Source organism: Ptychodera flava, chromosome 4 (assembly GCF_041260155.1).
Source record: "Ptychodera flava strain L36383 chromosome 4, AS_Pfla_20210202, whole genome shotgun sequence".
NCBI lineage: Eukaryota > Metazoa > Hemichordata > Enteropneusta > Ptychoderidae > Ptychodera > Ptychodera flava.
Window position 1 is genome coordinate 15,205,704 of NC_091931.1, and position 21,951 is coordinate 15,227,654.

The 21,951-nt window shown below is 37.6% G+C and overlaps 1 protein-coding gene across 1 annotated transcript; it reads left to right on the top strand.

Moving 5' to 3' along the window:
• Window positions 1-785: 785 nt before the first annotated feature.
• On the top strand, window positions 786-21,045 carry LOC139130983 (uncharacterized). The gene is made up of 10 exons (XM_070696862.1): window positions 786-914; window positions 1,120-1,336; window positions 1,770-1,947; window positions 7,683-7,858; window positions 8,948-9,210; window positions 10,263-10,508; window positions 11,465-11,540; window positions 12,030-12,501; window positions 14,473-14,542; window positions 16,026-21,045. The coding sequence occupies exons 4-10, from the start codon at window positions 7,761-7,763 to the stop codon at window positions 16,373-16,375; spliced, it is 1,575 nt and encodes a 524-aa protein (XP_070552963.1). The 5' UTR covers window positions 786-914; window positions 1,120-1,336; window positions 1,770-1,947; window positions 7,683-7,760; the 3' UTR covers window positions 16,376-21,045.
• The last annotated feature ends 906 nt before the right edge of the window (window positions 21,046-21,951 follow it).

Genomic DNA, 21,951 nt, shown 5'->3' on the forward strand with positions numbered 1-21,951 from the left:
GATATTTCGAGTCCAAAATAATTGCCATGGAAACATGTTATTTACACAAACATAAAGATCAATTTTGTTTTTTTGGCGACCCATCAAATCCATACCGTAAATTTTCATAGCATTCTAAACCATTTCAGTGGGCATTTGACCAAAACGTCATACTTTCAACCCTTAGCCTAGATGGTTACATGGAAACATGGAGCGTCAAAACGGAAAGGAACTATAATCGATACTTTTGGTGAGAGTGTGTGCGCCATGCTCACCACACGAATGCGTCAATACGTGCATACGTACACAACATGATTATCAACACGCTCCCCGCAAGCAGAACTACATACGGCGATGATACATGTATCTTGTATTGTCCTTCGCACCAGAGGATTCCATCTCTTCAGCAACGCACGTACACACAGACATTAGCCTATCACGCGTTCACACACCGCTAGGCCTAGCCGTGCACGTGTCAAGAGGATGCACTGTGCAGAACTACTAGGCTGTGGTGGCAGGTTGTATTAACGGCTAGATCGTCAACATTGGCATTCTTCCAAGAGTGCGCAACTCGAGCAACTTTCGTGTTTTCGTCATATTTCGACTTTTTACAGCTTATAAGCGAGACAGTAACCAACAGTGCCCTTCTAATTACCATAGTGAGACTGCCCACTTATAAAGTGAGAGACTTCACTCAGTAATTAGCCATGATTACCTCCGAGATATCACGTGGGTTATATGCGAAGCATAGGCGGGGATTCCCCCGTCTTGCTCGACATATAAGCTGCGCCCATCATTTAAAGCTCACATGACTGTGAGTAATACTACACCTGCACGTACGAATCGCCGTTGTAATTCCTACACATCACTGTTTGTAATACATGTTTTACTTGCCGAAGGTCAAGTTCAGAGGCGACAGTTGTATACCTGTACTGGTGAGTAGACTGTCTTTGTACCGCCTCTGAGCGTACCTGCGTCCTGGGAGTATCATCGTCATATACGCTTTGATGCTGCCGGGTCCTGAGTGTTATGGAAAGATCGAAGTGCGTAATCTGTGTTTACAAACACCAGCAACTGCCTGCTCGCTGTGGTCGTTATTCTAAGGATTGACTTCCTTACTGTCACCCTCTATCTACGCAGGTTTGCGACAGCGTTGAATCTGCAAAAGTTCATCGCTCAACGAGCAAAGCTTTCAACAATCACCCTGTTAGGTTCGGCCCCAAAGACTCGCGCAGTCGACGTCAAGGTCAAGAAGGGGTCATCAGTTGTGAAGTTTTTGGGAATGAAGTTGAACGTAGTTTCTTCGTTTATGCCAATAGTGTTTTTGATTGGCAGTGTACTACTTCAACCGGTTCAGGTTTGTACTTCGAATGTTTGCCTCTGAAGAACATTTTCGTTTGTGCAGATAACTTTGTTGCGAACGTTGTGAAAATGCCTAAAGTTATGTATAAAATAGCTATAGGCCTATACTTTTTTCATGTTGTAATAGCACAGGCGCTCCTTAGCTGGTAGCTGCTAAGTAGATCGATTTTCGGATCAATCTATTGATCCCGTAGTTGATATGCCCGCCATTGCAACCTAAATACTCACTTAGGTCGCAGTTGCGGCTATCGACTACGGGATCAATAGATCGATCCGAAAATGACTACCCAGCTAAGGAGCGCCTGTGTGTAATAGCCTATCATCAGCTGCATCATTGTGAATAACGCTTCGTCTGAGCTGTTCCACCACCTGTTTGTGGTAATTTTCTGCTGTCTAATGTACACGTACAATAATCTTTTCACATGTAGGTCAGTGGAGAAACAAACCACTTCTCTACCGAATCACAGGCCGGCCTTGAATCGTCCCGTGTATGAGCTACTTGACGAAACGTGTCCTGATGAAGACGGCTTCAGGAGATTTTACGACGATGTGGGAAAGAAGTGCAGAAAATGTCCGAAGTGTAACCCAGGATTTCAACCAAATCAGGTGAGCCTCGGTGGTAAATTAATGTACTAACAAGCGCTTGTTTTGTAATCATTTTAGTCACTTGACAGAATAAAAAGTATTCCGTCGCATCGCAAGGCTTGAACCATTGGGTCTTCGGAGGCGGGTAGTGTAACATCAATATTGACATTTTTGCGCTCCTTGATGGTGCGTCTTATTTAAGGAGAAAGGGCATTCACTTTTCTAAGTCCATGCATATAAATAATAAGTATGATTTTTTACACAATTAATAATTATTTGGGGCAGCTGTCGTTTATTTTCAAAGACCAACCCCCCCCCCCCCGAAGGTTTTCCCTATCCTAGGCCTAGAGTGATGCAGGTACTAAGTCATATTTGCACGCTCCGTCTACGCCAAATCTTGTTCAGTTTGATAATGAATGGTAATTTATTCAAAATTTCGAAGTCACATATACAAACACGCCGAGAAAGAACCTTCACTATCCCCAGCACGTGATATTCACATGTCACAAGTCATGTGTGACGGATGGTGGCCAAGCGCGCCCACAGTCGTTGACCAAAGGCTAGCCTTTCGCCAATGCAGACTTTCACTGTTACATCGCTGGTGGCGCACTCTACTACGGATCAACCGCGACCTAGGTCATGCAGTCGGTTGTCGACAACCCGAAAAAGCTCCCGGAACTTGCCAAGCTTTGGACAAGTATAGATACATGTAGGCAGTAGCATGTCTCGCTTCTGCAATTGAAGGCTGGGAAGAGGAAGAGTGACTTTTGAAGTTGTTGCATGTACGCTTACACGGTAGTACTGTAGACCACATAGTCGCTAGTGATGTACACCTGACAATAGCTCTGCACGGCATGGACATGCACCTGAGGGCGTAGCAGGTAACATCATGGAGTACCTCCAGGCTAACATACATGTTCACCACAGACAAAATGTTTTCTTTGTCAATTGCATACACCAGCCCTATCATGCAGAGCTACGTGTATCTGGACGGACGCGGGTAGCCTACATTGTGGAGCCGTCATTATTACGGCCCGGGGGGGGGGGGAAGAGGTCGGAGAAATTTCATCAGAAACTGAAATTTTGAGTAGCCTCCCCCCCCCCCCCCATGCCACCCTTGATGAATTTGAGTAATTCCCCTCTGTAACTCAGACATTCTAACCGACCCGCCACCTAGTGTGCGAAATTAAGAGAAAATAGCTTCAGGTCATGGGCCTGCACCAAGCCAAAGCTTCAGGTCCTTAACTGCCGGTCCTCAATACATGAAGTTGTAAAGTAAACTAAGTCCTCCAATATTATGCTTTTGAATGTTGTAATATTTAATTTTTCATGTCCTTTTATCAATAGAGTCTGTAAGTATTCTCTGAAAAGGAATATTGTTCACATAGATTGCAGAATAGTGTAAGTGAATGAATCATTCAGCTACATGATCTGGAATCTGAAAAAGATCACAGCCCTCATCTTCCTCACTGTCATGCGCACACATTTATCAATGTTTTCCACCACGGAGAGGGGGACTATGGGACTAACAGGCCTAGGAGAATTTGAAATTTTTTTCTAGCCATGTCAAATCCCCCACTCTCGGACTATAAAATTATGTCAAACACCCAGAGGCCGGCGAATACAGGCTCATGCACTGGCTACATGTGGCTGATGAAAGCGAGAAAGTTTGTCTCTCATGACTTTCTATTGGGGATGGGATGGTGTTCTCTAAATTGCTGTGTATAATTGTACACTACACCTGGGCATGTGATATTGTGATTTGACAATAGTTGGAGAGCTGAAAATCACTTCTGAAATAAGCCAACGCGAGTGGTAGAATAGTGAGTGAATAGCTTAGTACCCTGAAAACAGTCATGAGTAAGGGGAGTGTATGAATAATTTTTTATGCAAACATTTTTCTTTTTTATTGTTATGTAAAACATTAGGGAGAAAATACCTGGTATGTATTTTGATATGACGTATGGATTACTTTTAAATATGGCCTCTGTTGCATTCATGAAGAAACAGATGAAGTTATACTTTTAATTAAAAGGACAAGTATCGTAACTTTTTCTCGATTATAGAAATTGCAGACAACATGAATGGCACACGTCACCACTCGCGGAAATGAATGCATATTTTCTCATCGAAAAGTTTTGCCTGAGCGATTGTTGGGTCTCATCGCCCTTTGAAAGCGGCGTAAAGTTATTAAAATGACTCTGAAAAGTTTGACAGACACTCGATTCTCCTGAAAACCACGATCAGTTAATGCTAACATTACCAGGGTTACACTCATTGGACAAGTATTATTATAATATTGTATCGCATTGTTGCACCAAAATCAATTCATTCCATTGCTAGAATCCATCTGCATGCATGGACGTAACTGACACTGATCTGAATGTAATCAGCTGCACTGAGCTGCACTGCTATGAGGGATTAGACTCTTCGTAATGTAAAAGTCGCGAGACAAAAATTACTATGTTGCGACATTGTGAACCCCCCCCCCCCCCCCCCCCCCGGTCTGGCGTACCATAGAAATCAAATTCCCCACTACCAGACACGAAGTGAGATCAATATCCCCTGTTGCCATGCACTCCCACGGTGGAAAACATTGATAGGTGCATGGCATTCAAGTCAGAATCACATGATTCAGAGTCAGTCATCATCTGCATCTGTTACAGGTCTTGACAGAGAGAAATTTTCATTACTTATTCCAAATTTCAGTCAGTCATAAGGACCGACATGTTGCTAAAAACTTTCGGCCTGATGAGAAATCTGTCGGTCTCGGACCGTCGGACCGACGTTAATTTCAACACTGCCCCCACCTTAGAAGAGTTATACCAATACATGTATTGTTTGTAAAATTTACAAAATACAGCAATAGTAAAGACATTTCCAATCCTGAAGCACCCTGCTTGATTATTATCGGCTATCTCATGACAGTTGAAAAGATGAAACCAACAAAATGAAATTCAAAGTGACAACAAAATACAGATAAAAGCTCATGCTATAACCATGTATCTGACCATATAATATTGCTTAATTTGGATGGGTTTTCACAAGGATATCTGACTGGGCAGAATTTGAAAGTAGATGGTTGAGAACGCTAGAGAGGCTGAGGGGGAAAGTGTCGGGGGGGGGGGGGTGTTCCCTATCTTGTACGGAAAACTTTGAGAAATTGCTGTGTGCAATGGTGCAGTCTGGTGCAAGCTGAGAGGTGTTTTTAATTTGCCTTTTTACTCAAGGGGTAGAGCTCGAGAGGGGGTGTCCCCCCTCTTGCATCAAAAATTTGTAGAAATTGGTGTGTGTAATGGTGCAATCTGAAATGTGTTTCAATTTATTTTGCACTCAGTAAAATTGTTTGAAAATGACATTGAACACTCTGTCATGAACACATCAGTGTTTGAGTCACAATTTATTCAACACAACTAAACAATGACAATACATTTTGTAAAAAACAGTTCTCAGTTTACCAGAGATTGAAGACCAAAGAATCAGGAATGGAAAACCTGTGACCTTCTCGTGTCATTTCTCCAGCTGCCAGCTTGCAATGAAAAGCCTGAAGTCAATTAAAATATGTTTCTGTGTGATAATAAATGATAAATTCACAACAGTTCAGTTTTGTCCTAGATCCTGTGAAAAAATTGGAGTAATTGATGTGTGCAATGGTGCAGTCTGGTGCAATCTGAGAGGTGTTTTCAATGTGTTTTTTACTTGTAAAACTGTTATAACACCCCAAGGGGGAGAGCAAGAGAGGGGGTGTCCCCCTCTCCCATCGAAAATTTTGAGAAATTGATGTATGCAATGGTTCAATTTGAGAGGTGTTTCAATTTACCAAATATTGATTAACCCCCTTCTTCCTCTCCGTATTTTGAGCAAGTACCCCCCCTTTTGAAGTTTTCAATTTTTTGAGTGACCCCCTCACATTCCAGATCACTTAGGCTATAAATAATGACGGTTCCCTTAATGCAGTCACTTTTTCTCATTTTCCAACTCGTGGGGCCTAGAGACTGTTCACCATATACCTTTAATTACAAATGACTGTCGTTTATGTATAAAATGTGCTGTAAATTACAGAAGAAATGGTCAGTTGATACATGAAGGTATGCGGCATTACCTATATTGTTGATACAAATTTACAAAATGTTTTTTGTTACTCCAGTTTTCATTCACATGCGGGGGTATTACATGGAGTAATGCTGCATAAATTATTAAGGCAGCCTCAGAATTTCTGTATTCACCGTGGGGCCTGAAATACCCTGGTCAGACTGGTACCTCTATGCTCTAGCCCAAGAGTATACCCTGGTATACCATGCTTTGGTGGATGTTGTACTATGCGTGTCTATGTTACCTTGATGCAGGAAATTGTAAAACCTACATGCACACAGGATGGGTTACACTATTGCTATTAATTTATAGTTGTGGCAATGCTATGGAATTTGTAGATTTAGAAAACATCTGGGGCCACAATGTTTGATCATTTGATGTATTATTAAGGGGGCACTGCACCCAACAGCGTATTTTGCTCAAAAATCACTTTTTTGCAAATATTGATTCAGTTTTATTTAGTTTGTACACCAAAGATTAAAAAATTGGTTGGGTTCACCTTTTATCTTGTCAAGCAGTTGTAAGTTGAGTGATAAAGAAGTGTTAATTTATGCAAATATATGCAAATTACCTGATTTTCTTGCTTCTTTTTCTTCCAAATTTCAAAATTTCCAAGAATTTTAGTCCACTCTGACTGGGTCAAATTTTTGAAATTTTCATATTATGTTCTTTAAATGCTATATAATAAAACGACTATTTTGTTTGGCAATAAAGTTCTTATATTTTGAAAAAGAGGCATTTTAATTTTGTTAATCATGATTTTTATCACTTTTTTGAGTGTCAGTCTTTCAACCCTTGCCACTTTAGAATAAGGATAGATAATGCAAAATAAAATATTGTTTTTTTCTAATTATACTTTTTATTTGAAGTGAAATATTACATTTTAGAAAATAGCATCAAGTTTTTGACTGAAATTAATTTTTATTATTAATACCAAAATTGAAGTTTTACCCTGAATATACGCCCATTCGAGTAAACTATATACTGTACAATACTAAACTTTAGAGTCTCTGCTTTTTGAAAATATACCGGTATAGTATGAGGGGGTTTCCTTGTCATCTTTGATGAGAAATATTGCTTTGAAAAAACTGTGGTGGCAACATGCAGCTTCACCTTAAACCGGGGGATGACGTCACAAAATTCACTGGTATTGGCAAAGCTATAAAATAATACCCAGCATATTATGCTGAATTTCACCTGATTAAACATATTGCTTTAGGTAATTTTGACCAGTAGTATTTTCACATTTTTGTAATGTACATTTTAGATTAAAATAGTCTTTAATACTGACATTTAACATGAAAGTTCCCAAACATGGAATGTTGATATATTAACAAAACACAGAAGACCCAAAATTTGGCCGTATGGTCCAAGAAACAAAAGGGGAAACTAATTTGCCTACAATGATGATACAGAGGATGACTGGAATACGGTATTTCTAAGAAGCCAATGCATGTTGATGCATCATTTTATGTGAGCAGTGAATGTGCATATTGGCAAAAAGGTATATTTTCTACTCATGAATTTACTTTCTTTTAACCCATTTATACAACTAACCTATGTTTAAATTTAGAACTGGATATTTGAAGCATTAGGTTTTATTTTCACAGCGCTAAGGATCCATGTTACTAAGCATTTTTTATGTCTATACGTTGCAACTCCAGGACTGCGGAGATGGAATTGGCAAAGGCACACACTGTGAGGAGTGCCCGTCAGGAACCTACTCAGATGAGTTTGGTTACATGAAATGCAGGCCATGTGCTGTTGTGTGTTACAATGTGGCCAGTGCCACCAATTGTACTCGATACAGTGATGTTGTGTGCGGACCTTGCCTACCTGGGTAAGTACAAAGGAACTTTAATGTGTAATGATTTATGGTACTCTAATTGTGACAATTTTCAAATGGCCCCACAACAGATTGGACAGTTACCAAATAGACGGTTATATTTACAGAGAGCAGTTCTGATACTTACGGTAATTTTATTGTTATGTCTAGACAAGTGATATAATGAAATGAGTTGGGGATCCAAAATTTTTACCCTATGTTGAGAGAGTAATAATCAGATGCTATTGTGAGGCCCGGATCTGTATCTGTGATAAGCTTTAGCTTCCAGTTGCTATGGTAACAGAAGCTAAAGGGAAAGTAGCTGTCCAGTGTTGTTCATCTCATCTGTCAGTCTCTATATATTAATGTATGTATGTATGTATGTATGTATGTGTGTGTGTGTGTGTGTGTGTGTGCATGTATGTGTGTGTTTTGTATGTACATGTATGTTGCACATGTATGTCATTCTGTCTGTCCACTCAGTTTTCTCAGTTTAACGATGGCACTTTTTATCAGCTTGAATTTCTTGTGAGCACATGTTGATGAAATATCTAAGATCTTCACGCAATGGCTCCAAAAATATGAAAATGAGCTCAATAAATTATTAATGGTGGAAAATCTTAAACACAAAATTTTGATATAGTCCCACCAAGATGTGGAGCATATTTTGTTCAAGCCAAGTTGATCACATGAATACTTATGCAAATGAGCAAAATAAATGTAAATATTGGTCAAAATTCTTAAACTAAGAAAGTACTTGCTCTGGAACTTTGAAATTTTGTAGAAAGCTTCTTATTTTGATGCAGATTGTGGTAATACTGGTATTGATTAGTAATATGCAAGTGAGTAAATTAAATCATGAAAAGAGTCAAAATAGATAAAATTCTACTCTCATAGGAATGTGAGTTCAAATGCTGATCACTTGAGAAAGACCCTCGGCTTTTGTCTGGCATTGTACCTCAACCTCTATATTACCATTCTGTCATTGTTTTAGTCTGATGGTTTTCTTTCTTGTCCGTGCATTGTCTTTAGGATCTGATGCAAGGGTTGCATTTGCTGGTGTACATGTATATCATTTACACTCATTTGCTTAACTGCTTGCAGCTTTTTCCGTGACCAATACGGCAACTGTGAGTCCTGTAACAACTACCCACCTGACTTCCATCCTACCTGCACTGAGATCAAGCCCACTGATGTCATTCCAAAGTCGACTCCGGGAAAGAAGAAAAAAGAAGAAGAAGAAGAAGTCAAGATTATCACGGTTGATGAAGGCAGTGGTAGAAGTCCAGAGCTTCAGACTGATCAAATAAAGTCAACCTCAGAGAAACCGGAAGCAGTGCGTGATGTCGATGTCGATGCTGAAGAAGGTATGAATGAAATAACAGGCTTTCTAATAGTTATTGCAGTGCCTACTGCCTTCTTAGGTTAAGAGGGCTGAGTTAGAAGTTATGCACAGAGGATCAACATTCCGGCCGACATTTACAGCTATTGTCAGAGTTGCGCAGCGGGTTGCTCAAGATGGCTGCCAGCAGCTGACTGATATGTATACATCACTGCCGGATGATAACACTTTTCCTTGACTTACATGTACATAGTTGCCGCCATTGCAATTAAACAATGCTTGTGAATGTGCCATCACAGTTCTCATGTCATGGCAGTGAAGATATAAAGTTTCTTACTGCAAAATTTAAAAATAAAAGGCTGTAATATTTTTGTTTGGAATGAAATTATGAAATGGTGTGATAGCAGCTGTCATAACTTGTGTCAAGCTTCACTATCCTGGCACAAAGTATACTGGGTGGTGAGGATCAGCTCAGGAGCTGCTTTACTCACAGCCAGGGAAACTAATCAACACCTACACTGTATGACAAAGAAGAGTATCTCAAAAATATTTTCATCAAAAAAACCCCTACTACCATGTATCGGTAGTTGTAACCTGTCAACTTCAGTTCAATTACAATGTACATTTCCAATCTTACTCTGCCCAAGTTTATGGGCTTGGATCTATAAAATTATGATATTATCACAGGATTCAGACTCAGATTTACTTCATACCCAACCACAAGTCTTCCCCTACAAGAGGGAGAGGAGGAGGGTATTGCATGGGCAATGAGGCAAACAGTAGCAAAGTGGCTACACACAATCAGAAATACATAAATATTTCATTATGTTGAAACTTTTTGGAAGAAAACTTTTTGGTGGAATGTCATTACAAGTTTGAATTAAATGCGTCAGCCCATAGATGATCACTAGAAAATACTGTATATATTGCAAGGAGATATATGCTTTCACAATGTTTGTGGTGATTTTTGCAGATTTAACACTGAAGTAGGGATCAGAAAACTTAAGTGTGTTTGTTTTTGCACTCTGGAAAATATTGATGCCTTTTACATCTTACTTCATCATCTTTTTTTCACAGGATATCCCATGGCGGGTGTAAGAGTGCATCATCTGAGTAACAAACTGGATACTTTCAGCAAATTAAGTGTGGCTTTTTCATTAACTGCCCTGCTTGTGCTGACTGTGTTAACTATCAAATACACGAGGAAGTACATTGCACTGAGGACTTCTCCAGTTAGGACTGCCCAAGTTACTCATCAGACACATGAAAAATCAAGCAGTACTGGACGGGAATCTTTTATTTCTGAAAGAGAAAGTGTATCAGGTTTGTATATGAGATGAGTCTTTCAATACATGTATATGATACAAAAATGATTCACGCAAAATACGCATTGCTAAGAGATTGTTCTTTTACAAGATGAAAATCGACAATTGTCAAAAAATTGTAATGCGCTTTCCAATTTGATATTGAACACTTTAAAATCCCTAACATGCATGCATACCAAAGATTTCTCATTATGAATTTCAAACATTGCTTCACCACTGTTCAATGACACACTGTGTTATGCTGCAAGTTGTATGAAACTGATGTTGTCCTTTTGTATGTCTCGTCATACCGGTATAAGTACCCTTTCATACTCTTGAATTATGTTAAATACAGCAGTGACTGACACAGTGTTCTTTGGAAGAACTAGAACAATTCTTGTAATCAGACATACTAAAATCCTGCATTTGCATACATGTACATGCATCATCCACACACACCCTCTCCCACCACAAACACGGCTTAAACAGAAATCAAGACGTATAATTTGTACAGCATTAATATAAATGTTGATCACAGAATCTATGGTTGTAATAAGGGGTGTTTGATTTCATTGCATATGAAATTAATGATGGCAAGGAAAATTTATCAAACATGTTTTTTTTTTCATCAGAAACTATAAATTTTTCATTTAACAGTGTCACCATGACAAGGTATTGAAAACTAGTTCACTCTATTTTCCCAGAAATACAAAACATTAAATTCTTTGGAGTGCACAGATGAAAAACTCCCCATCACAAAGTCAATAATCCATTCAACTTTTAGAAATATGAAATTGTTCACCCCTCCAATGAGTGCACTCTTATTATTCAGGAAATCAGAGATTCAGGCATACTATACATATACACAAGGAGAAGAATCCATGTCAAAAAAATACATGCACTCAATTTTTTCCAATAATTTCCATAAAAAGAATACTTTATCGACAAGATTAAATTTTACCAATCACTTTACAGTTGATCCAAAGACTGCCAAGGCTACGTATGTGAAGAGTGACAGCGACCCATCACAACACCTGGGAACAGGCAACAGGTACTGGAATTAATCCACTATCTTGAGGCATCTCGTGTATTCTCAAAGATGCATTACCCTTGCCTTGAAAAGGGACCAAGTCATTTTGTTTGGATTTTTTTGGCCAAGTAAAAGTGAAATACCCTAAAATGGACCATGAACTTGAAAAAAATTCTTTGTATTCTATTATACAATGTAACTGTTGGGTACTTTTTTACGTGAAATTTGTGGAAATATTTGAATTGCAATGCAGGTTCGAATTCATAGTCATGTGGGGGGTTCAGTAATATTGATGCAGGTGATTATCAGGAAAGGCAAGACTCAAGAACTCTGGGACCGTGCTATGCTGTAGTGCGATCCAAAATTATTTCTTGGGGTATGTTTGTACTTATTCACTGTTAAAGTTACCCCCAAAGCAAGCCCTAATTTCTATGTTGCCTTTCCTGATAATCACCTGGCCCAGTATTCTGCACTTGTGCCTTGGATCACATGATTTTATATCATTTCTAGGGAGGTTGAAGACCGTGAAGGCAGACCTCAAACTCATACAACTTTCAGCGTGGTTAGCGAGACACCCCACTTTTCAGAGCAACAGAAGAGGGGCAAGCGGAGTGGATGTTTGCCCAAGCCTGGGAGAGCTGTCAGGAAGGGGTCATCATCTGAAACCGACTCTATCAAAGATCAGGAAACCAATCCCCTTCTCAAGGAAGAGAAGGAAATGGAAGAGAAGGAATCTAAACTGGAACAGAGAAGACGTCGACATAGGAGCAACAGCAGCAGAAACAGCGAGGAGGGAGTGCTCAGACATCAAGAGATACCTTCCCTCCTTGTGGATTCTACTGTTGAGGATGGATCTGAATGTGAGAAGTTGCTGCCAAACAACACATCATCCTTGAGAATGGCCTCTGTGGTAGTCGCTCCCTCAGAAAGAAAGACACCATCAGATGCAGATATTGCTCTTGCAAGACTGACTGAGGATCAGGTATTGATGCAATAAAAAAGATAACTGTGTGCTCTTACTGGACAGTTAGAATTGTTCAGTATGGTTTAGATGTGGGTATTGTCATCAACAATGTCTGTACAGTAGACAAACATTTGTAAAATACAATTAAGCTTGATTTGGTTCATATGTCAAGTAAGCTAGGTAGATACAGACTTAAAGCTGACCACTTTGTATGTGATTCTGTATTTTTTCAAAACCTTTTCATCCCTTATCCTTCATCTTCTTGATGTGACCCATGAGCTGAATTTTTAGCTACTATAGACTATAGTCTATAGAAGCTATTGGGATGGGTATCCGTCTGGCGTCCGTCGTCAGTCTGTATGTATGTATGTTGTATGTATGTATGTATGTATGTATGTATGTATGTCCGTTTGTGAGGCGTCCGTCCACTCAAATATCTTGAGAACCGCAGTACTTACTGATTTGATATTTGTTGTGTAGATGAAAAATATGATTTTGAGAAACTATTTTTTTTAATTTTTTGATATTGTTGAAAATAGGCAAATTAATGCCAAAAAAGGTGTTTTTGGCAAAAAATCTTCTTCTTCATAACCGCTGGTCAGACAGCTTTGTTATTTGGTATACAGGTCCCTAGGGATAACCCAACTTAGATTTGTTCAAATTGTGATGAAATATGTAAACTTGTATTTTTAAGGAATTTTTGTGTCATTTTTGGTCAAAGTTTGACTTACATTGTATGTAATTCTTGTACTGTATAAACCCTATCAATTCACCCAGAAAAAAATAATTAATATGATTTTAAATAATTGAATGAATTAGGAAATCATCAAAGCCAAAATAATTTTAGTGTGGAATTATCAGAAAGTTCAACTTTTTTTAACTGTTCATAGTGAATTGAGGATTAAAACACGTAAAGGCAACTTTCCTGAATCCCAACTTTGATATATTCTGAACCACCATTTATGTTATCTAAAAGAAATTGCTCATAATAGTTTGTCATGATAGGGTGGTCAAATAAATAGAGATAGAGAAAGTTCTAATTTCCATTTATGGTTGACTTGGTGAGGATAAAATAAGATTACTTTTTGAGGAAAAAAATAGAGTGGTCAATTAAAAGAGTGATCAAAGTGATAGGGTTTTTATGGTAAAGCTGGGCTGTAAGATTCCTCATGTGCTATTTATAGCAATTATGCAATCTGTGTAAACAGTGCAATGAAAGTGTAACATGATTCCTTATAATACTTTTGATGACCTTGAACTTCTTAAGTTTCAAACATTTGTCTCTTCAGTGTGCTTTCTCTGAGTACGTACAGTCTCAACTTATTCAACAGAACTACTTACAATGTTAATTTGAAAGTTAAAATGTGCTTGGTTAATAGGATAAAAATACTGATATTAAAAGATAACCAGCTCAAGATTCTTTATAACCTGACAGATGTGCTGTTTTTTTATGACGTAAATCTTGATTTAAGCAAGTCTTGTTTACTTTAATTAGAATGTAATTAACTCTCGTTTATTTGCTATTATAGACTAATATAGTCTGATGAAATATGCAAATCTGTATTTTTACAGATTTTTTTTCCATTTTTGGTCAGGCCATCCTGAAATGAGCTATCAAAGATATCCACCTTCTTCATCAATACATGTGTCACAAAAGGTTATTCTCTACATAACACAGCAGAGCTCTGTCAACTGTTGAGTCGCTTGTTTTTTCAAAACCGCTGGTCAGACAGCTTTAATATTTGTGAGTGAGTGAGATAAGACCATACAGTCAGGAAATACTTAATTTTGTATCCATGTCTATAGTAGCTTCAGGGACTTTGGCCCTATTTTTAAACACGTGTACTGTGAAAGATTTATTTTCCCCAAGTAAATTTTTGTAAGAAAACTTGTAATAGATAGAAATCCATACTAACACAGTGTATTTTAGATATTCAGTACCAGTGTTCAATAATGCTCTGTGTCTTTTTCCCATTCCATGTTTTGCAGATACAGTGGAAGGAGGAAATGAAAAAGAAAAAGGAAGAGCAATTTACTATAGCATCTCAGCTTGCCAGAGGTAAGGAAAAATCTTTGCACCTGAATATCTTGGCTGATAATGTGTAAAACGAGAGAGAATTTTCTGGGAAAGTTGCATAGTTTCAAGGGTAATGTTCTGTTATTGCCAGTCAGACATGAGTGACTGTGCATACCGCGTGTTTCCACCTGCAAAATGCTGAGTTGATATATATGCAACTATTGTTGCATTGTGTGGCTGCTTTGTGTACATCCAGAACAAAGTTTACAAAATTCTGAGGTGTAAATTAAGTTTTTGTAGGGTCTCCTTTTGGCAGTGCAATTTCAGATGAGGTCTGTTGCACTACTGTGCTCTTACATTGTAAGCATTTGTGTTTCTATTCATTCTGAGAAAGCACAAGCATGTACATGTAAAGTCTCCAGGAGATACAGTAAACTAAGGGTGTACATGCAAGTATACACACAAAGAAGTGAAAATTACTAACTTTTACCCCTGCCTCTGTGTTAGATTATCCCCTATACTAGATAGGCTTCATAGACAAACGATAGTAATAAATACAACTTTGGATAAAGAGGATTAATTTACGATTCCTTGAGATGCCAGAATCCTGTAATTCCACAGAATTACGTGTAATTCTGTGAGATCTGAAAGCTCCTAAATCAGCTAGCTCCAAAATTAAAAAGACTGACACTTGTAACTTCTTGTAAATGCAGTAGTCAAACAGCAATCGAAAACACTTACATCAGTGTGAAAGAGATGTGTTGCAGAACACAGAGCCCATATGCATACTAGACAGCTGTTTTGTCAGTAGTATATTTCCCTACATTTACAACCATTTCAGTATTAGATAGCGAAGCTTCGGCAGTGAACTGCAATAAAACTGCTCACACTAATTAGTTTCAGCTGTAGCCGTGGCCACTTTGGTGTTGAACAAGGCTACTTGATACAGACAAAAAGTCTGCTTGTACAAAGGCAAAACTAGCTCTGTCTGAGGCTCGGGTTGTAAATGAGAGTTTATGATTGGCACCCTGTGTTCAAGATTAAGATACAATGTAACATTACCATGCACTGGTCCATGTACAAATCTTGTTTATTTCAACTTCCCCAGACAAACTGTCTGCATGGGACATACAATGTTGTCGACTTTGCTAGCTGGCTACAGCTGAAACTAATTAGTATGAGCAGTTTTATTGCAGTTCACTGCAGTGGCTTCACTATCTAAATACTGAAAATGGTTGTATTATGTTGGTAATGTATTTACATGTACATAGCAAGTACCAGAATGTCAACTGACTATAGCAACAAGTCGTGATTTCCCAGTGATTCTGAGGACACTATGCCGGTGCATGCAACATTTATCACATTTATGTATCACAAAAAAGTGTTGATCATTGAGAAATATCAAGAGTTACACCAAACCTGGTTCTCAAACTTTAAGAATGGTAACATGTATCATTAAAATAATAAAGTAGAAAGGGCTTATGAAGGACAGTTCTGATTTTGACTTATTTTTCTTTTTAAATAGGCAAACGGATTTCTGATCTGCTGAATGACAGAGACAAAACTGATGATGTAGATGCCCTTCTCACTCCTACCAACAATGATCATGGTGATGCTAGTACTGTCAAGGACTACCGTTCCCTCCTCAAACCAGCTGGTATAGACTATAAATATCAAAACACAGTTCGTAGTGCAAGGCAAGTTATTGAGTACATGCAGAAAACTGGCAAAGATAGCCATGATATTTCCAGTCTTCTCATCATGATCCAAGGAATTGATAGGGGTGATGTAGTGGATGAGCTGTGTGAATGGATTTGCCAAAACTATGGCTGCTTGAAATATCTGCAAATACATACATATTTGGAAAAGCCATAAACTAGAAATACAAAGCAGAGAGAGGGAGGGCTATACTGAGCATAAATCACCAGAGGAGATCAGCATCAGATTTTCCGAGTGCGAATGCAGGGAAGTCGAAAGAGCCAACTTGTACTGGTGAAGTGAACCAAGATTTTTCCATATCGGGTCTCAATCAGGAAACAGTGGGGGATGCATTGCAAATGTGGTGACAGTGTGACAAGGTCATCTGATGAATTTTGTGCCAAACAAGGTGTGATCCACATTCTTTTACACCTTCAGTAGTGGAAAATTCCTGTATTGACGACGAAACAACCGTCAATGCTCAGTCAATCTTTTGTCTGTGAAATATGAGGGAACTATTTCCTAACCATTTCATAGATGGTCTGTCATTCACTCTTTTACTGTAAAGAGATGTACATTGTAAATGTATGTTTTGAATGGTGCTGCTCTATAACATATGTCATGGAGCAATGTAGGAAATTTTTTTTAAAACAACTAGTATCCCTAGGTAACTTTAAAAGTTGCTTGCCAAAGGAGAATAGTCTGCCCTGACAAATCTACGTCTGGCATACTGTATACCTGGTATACTAAAGCAATAAAGCACACCCAGCCATGGTATGCCACAAGACTTTCACCAGTTCACGACATATATGCACGAGCGATAGCGAGTGCATATATGAAGTGAAATGGTCAAAATCGAGTGGTATACCGTCGCTGGGTGTGATTTATTGCTATTATCATACCAGTATATTGAAATTCTGGCGTGGAACGTCATAAAAGGACTTTTCCTCAAGCTAGTGCGCATGCCAGCCGTGGTATATCGCCAATATACCATGGTTCTTTTCACATCTCGACCAATCAGATCGCTGTATTTGCACCATAAATATACTGGTATGATATAATTGTACTTAGCCTCTCAAATTAGCAAACCCATTGTTTCCACCCGTCTATCAGGCAAGTGACCATAAATTTTCCCACCCAAAAATTAACCTGCTCTGGGCAGGCAGATAGGCAGTGATTTCCAACTCAGATAGTAGTAATGTTTTTTCAGTCATTTTGACTTTAAAGAAAATTGTCATCTGAAATATTTTCAAGCTCCTGACAGACTTGGTGTCAGTGAAAGAGCAGATTCTTGAAGACATCGTCAACTCAGAATTTTTTCCTATTCTGCCAGTGTACACAGTAATAGCCATACCAGGGTACGATATGATGAGAAGTAGAGATAGTGGTCCACCCTCCTCCCTATTTGATGGAGAATTGCTCATGCACATAGAGATTGTTTATGAGCATGAAAATGATAGTGGATAATGTTGTCTATATAGACTGATAATGAACAGAGTACAATCAGCACAGGTTCTGTCACAGTGTTAAGTGACAGAAGGTATACCTCTACATATTTATGCAGATCCTGGTAAGAATGATTCAATCGACAAAAAAGGTACAACTCATATTATATATGTATCTTGTTGCTTTATACGAAAGATACATGGTTGTGTAGATTATACAAGAAATCTCATGAGATTGTCAGCTTCATTCACCAAATGCCAGTTTTGTGCTGAGAGCAGTGGTTTTATGTCACTGTTCTGCGCATGAGTTACAAAATGGTGTTTCTCTGTGAATGTTGGCCACTGCAGTAGATAATGATATCAAAGCCAACCCATCAGTCAAATGCTTCTCTACATTCACCATACACTTTCTCGATGGCATGAAGTTGAAAATTGCATCATGAAAGTTTAAATTTACTGCATACATACACAATGAAATATTTCAAGTGTGTGCCTGCTGATTTTGAATCTCCACACATCAAACTGATGAGGTCTGACTTCACATTCCTGCTAATAACAAAAGTTTGTATCTCTTAAAACTTTGTACAAAAAATGGACACAAGTTTGATGTTGGTTGTAGTGACACATGAATTACAATTGTTAGTAGTATTGACTGTGTCTGCCATGCCAAGCATGGAACAAACCTTGTACATTTTCATGAACTGTAATTCCATGGGAAGAATACTTGTGAAACCTCAACTATTGTAAGTTTATGAGGTGGAGGTCTGGCAGCAAAATTGTTAGGTGGCAATTGTGCTCGGAATTTGGTCATCAAAACAGTATGCATATGTGTGGTTTTATGGTTGATTTAATGAACATAAGTATGGGGGTGGGATGGGGGTGGTGGGGTGGGGTGGGGGTGGTAGTAAAAAGCAAACTTTTTAACAAAAGGTGCTTGAGAGAGGAGGAGTGTGTAATTTGGAGTTTTGATAACGTGAAAGATCTTCACATATGTTACTCATTATCCTTTCTCCCCTGAAGGAATTACAGTTCATGGCAAGTTTACTTGAAAGTGTGCAGAATTTTCTGAGAGTTTACAAGCCAAACATTTTCTATACAAAACTGGTCAGTACTCTGGATATGACAATTTACTGTTGAATGTCAAAAATTACATGTACTATTTGTTTGTTTGTTTTCATCTTGATTTTGTAAAACTTCGTAAAAATCAGACAATCAGCAAGGTTTGTAGAAAAAGAATGTCTTATTGAGGAGGGACATCACTGGGATAAGCAGAATAGTGTTATGTGATCAGTGTAATACATAGTAAATTTCAAGTCTTTAGAACTTTCGATGACATTTGTTTTTTCTGTAACAGTTTATATATATATTATTTTAATGCTACTAGTTAATATTTGACCAGGCAACTATGTAGAGAAATAGCAAATCAAGAAAAGGACAGTTTCTAAGGAGGACAAGCATATCAAAGGTTGAGCGTACATGCTCCCAAAATCTTGCTTGTCATTTTGACTGATACTATTGTAGGCAGTCCTCTTGAAGTAAGGCCTGTCTCTACTCTTCATCATCCTTTGCTCACCAGTTGTTAGATGTGCCCAATTCCATAGTCTTATTGTAACAGCTTGCAAATCACTGGGTTTGCAAATTTCAGCCTCTTTGGAAGCACCATTTGGTTTTTTTATCATCCACCATGCATAACAAACATAATTGCATGGCCAAATGTTGATTTATGTAAAATGTCACATCATAGACACTGGTAGGTTTATGAAGTTTGCAAAGTGGTTTGAAAATAGTGAAAAGGTGATTTCCTCATCTTACAACTTTCATGATTAGATAGCATTACTTTACTGCCTGATGTAAATCACAATTTGTACATACTTTTCCTTCAATAATTTATAAATTGTAATATTTAAATAAGATATATTATCAAGTAATATGAACATATATATAAGCAAAAAGATATAAATATAAGTAAAGCAACGAACAATGCAAATAATAAACATAATAATACTATTTTAATATCTTAGCTAGAAAGTCACCCATAGTTGTTTTTTAATGCGGTTACTACTTGTGAAACAGATGTGTATTCTTGTAAGAAAATTTGTTTAAAATAAAATTAACACCTTGTTGGGGACAACATTAAAACCTCAATGTAAGAGAAAGACTTATCAATACTCCCACAAGTGTGGGCTTACAGATAAGGGCTTTTATGAATCAAAATCCCCATCTTCATCCAAAATTGGTCAATTCCCAGTATAGTGATTCATGTTCACTATATGATCCTGTGATGACATCTCCTTAACCCTTTGAGCACCAAAGTCAATTTCCGTCATCTTTATAAAATATACAGCACTCAAAGTGTTAAAGTATCCTGCTTGTTTTGTCTGTAGAATTTGAACCATGCTCACACCAAGTCAATCAGAATTCCATTTGACAGACTCTTGCCTTGTGCATGTACCTGTTTATTGATTCAGGAGAGAGTGCATTGCTATAGACTGTTCACACACCCAGTTGTGGCCAGTATGCAATTATCATCTTTCCTGTAGCTGCTCTAAACTGGTATCATCACATTCCATAAATTGCCTAGTAGTCACAATACATTCCTTAATGCTGATTTAGGAAAAGCAGTTGACTTATTAATGCTTTTAATGTACATGTATATTTGTTTTCTTATTTACATAATATTTGATATTTCTATTGTGAGTATGGCAGCCATTACAGAAGTATACTACTGGGTATTTGTACCCATTTTTTTGAGAACTGTCCTGTAACTGACATTTTTGTGATTACATGTAATAAGCATGTTTCATGTTTGTATACAACCATTTTCTGTACCAAAACTAATCTGTTGTGTTACTGTTTTGATAAATGCTTTCAAGCAAGTCAGTGTGTTACAATGACAGTAAATTGCACAACGTGATTATGATAACATGAAAGTATTCTATGTGTCAAGGCCTTACAACTTTGATCATGTCAAATGATTTGATTCTCAGTTGTAAAAAGATGGCTTCACGCACAACCACTGCATTTTAGCCATATTATTTTCAGTTGTACAGTGGTTGCCTAAGTTTTAAGCTGTAGTGGTTGAGTTTACTGTTGACTACAACTAAAAAGAAACTGAGCAAAGTTTGTCCTCAGAATATTGTGATCCACTCTTTGGTAAGAAGTACCAGAGATAACAAGTATTGTTTTATATTTATGGCCTGTAATAATATTGAAAGGCATAACAAATGTTTTTACCATTTGATAAAACAATGTTGGGTGTGTTTTGGTACTTTTTTGTTTGTGTTTTTGGTACTTTTTTGGTATAATATATGGCTCTTTATTTCTTTTTGATACTTTTGCAGTTTTGTATTAAACATTCTGCCACATGGAAAACAAATAAAATTAAATTATCACATGCAGTGACATTGTTGTTCTCGTTTGCATTCATAATGTACATGTCTTTTGACTGTGTATGTGTTTTAGTAGCCATGTCAGGCCAATTTTAAATATTGGGAGTAGAGAATTGGAATGTACTTCAATCTAAAGATCTCACTGAGGGGAACAAAACAAGCCTTGAATGATCAAGATTGGACGAGTAGTTCCGGAGATACAGATTTTAAAATGATAAATTTTCATATTTTTTTCTGCCGTCATTTAAAGTTTTTGACGTTTTTAATTTTAATGAAGTTTTGATGTCAATATATCAGAAATAATACATCAACAACTTTGATGAAAGCTAAAATCTGTTGCATTATTCCTTTTGAAACCAATTGTGGCCATTTACTCTGAAAACACCTTATTCAACTACAAATTATATGCGGTCAAAATTTGAATATTATCTAATTTCAACGACCGTAAAAACAGTGCGTTCACAGAAAACTAAGTCCCCTAATTAAATATGCAAAAATTAAATATCTCGATTATAATTCCAAATAGAGACATAGAATTTTCAATTTGTACGTTTTCAAACATGCTGGATTCAATGAAATCATGTAAAATTATATCTGACCATATCCTATGTAGTTTCCCTGCTCAGCCTTTCAGGTATGCTAATTTATGCAAATTATTACATTTCAAAAGATTTATTCATTGTAAGTTTCTGTAATTAGCAATATGTCAGCTAAATGGGTAACTACAATCATTGGTGCCAGACTAGCCCATAAAAACCATTCATGGTGTGCGATGTATGCATTCTGCCACTAAATTTTGTTTGCATTTGTTAACATTAAAGAAAGTAACATTTTGTTCAGTTTACGAAAATTTACCAGTCCCAAAGCATCTTCTGAAGTAAATTCTGAATCGCAGTGGTTTCAAACTTTCCAAAGATAT

Coding starts and splice junctions, on each gene's coding strand:
- LOC139130983 (XM_070696862.1), top strand. CDS start 7,761: ATGAAATGCAGGCCATGTGCTGTTGTGTGTTACAATGTGGCCAGTGCC. Junction 9,211..10,262: donor CGATGTCGATGCTGAAGAAG/GTATGAATGAAA, acceptor TTTTTTTCACAG/GATATCCCATGGCGGGTGTA. Junction 12,502..14,472: donor CAAGACTGACTGAGGATCAG/GTATTGATGCAA, acceptor CATGTTTTGCAG/ATACAGTGGAAGGAGGAAAT.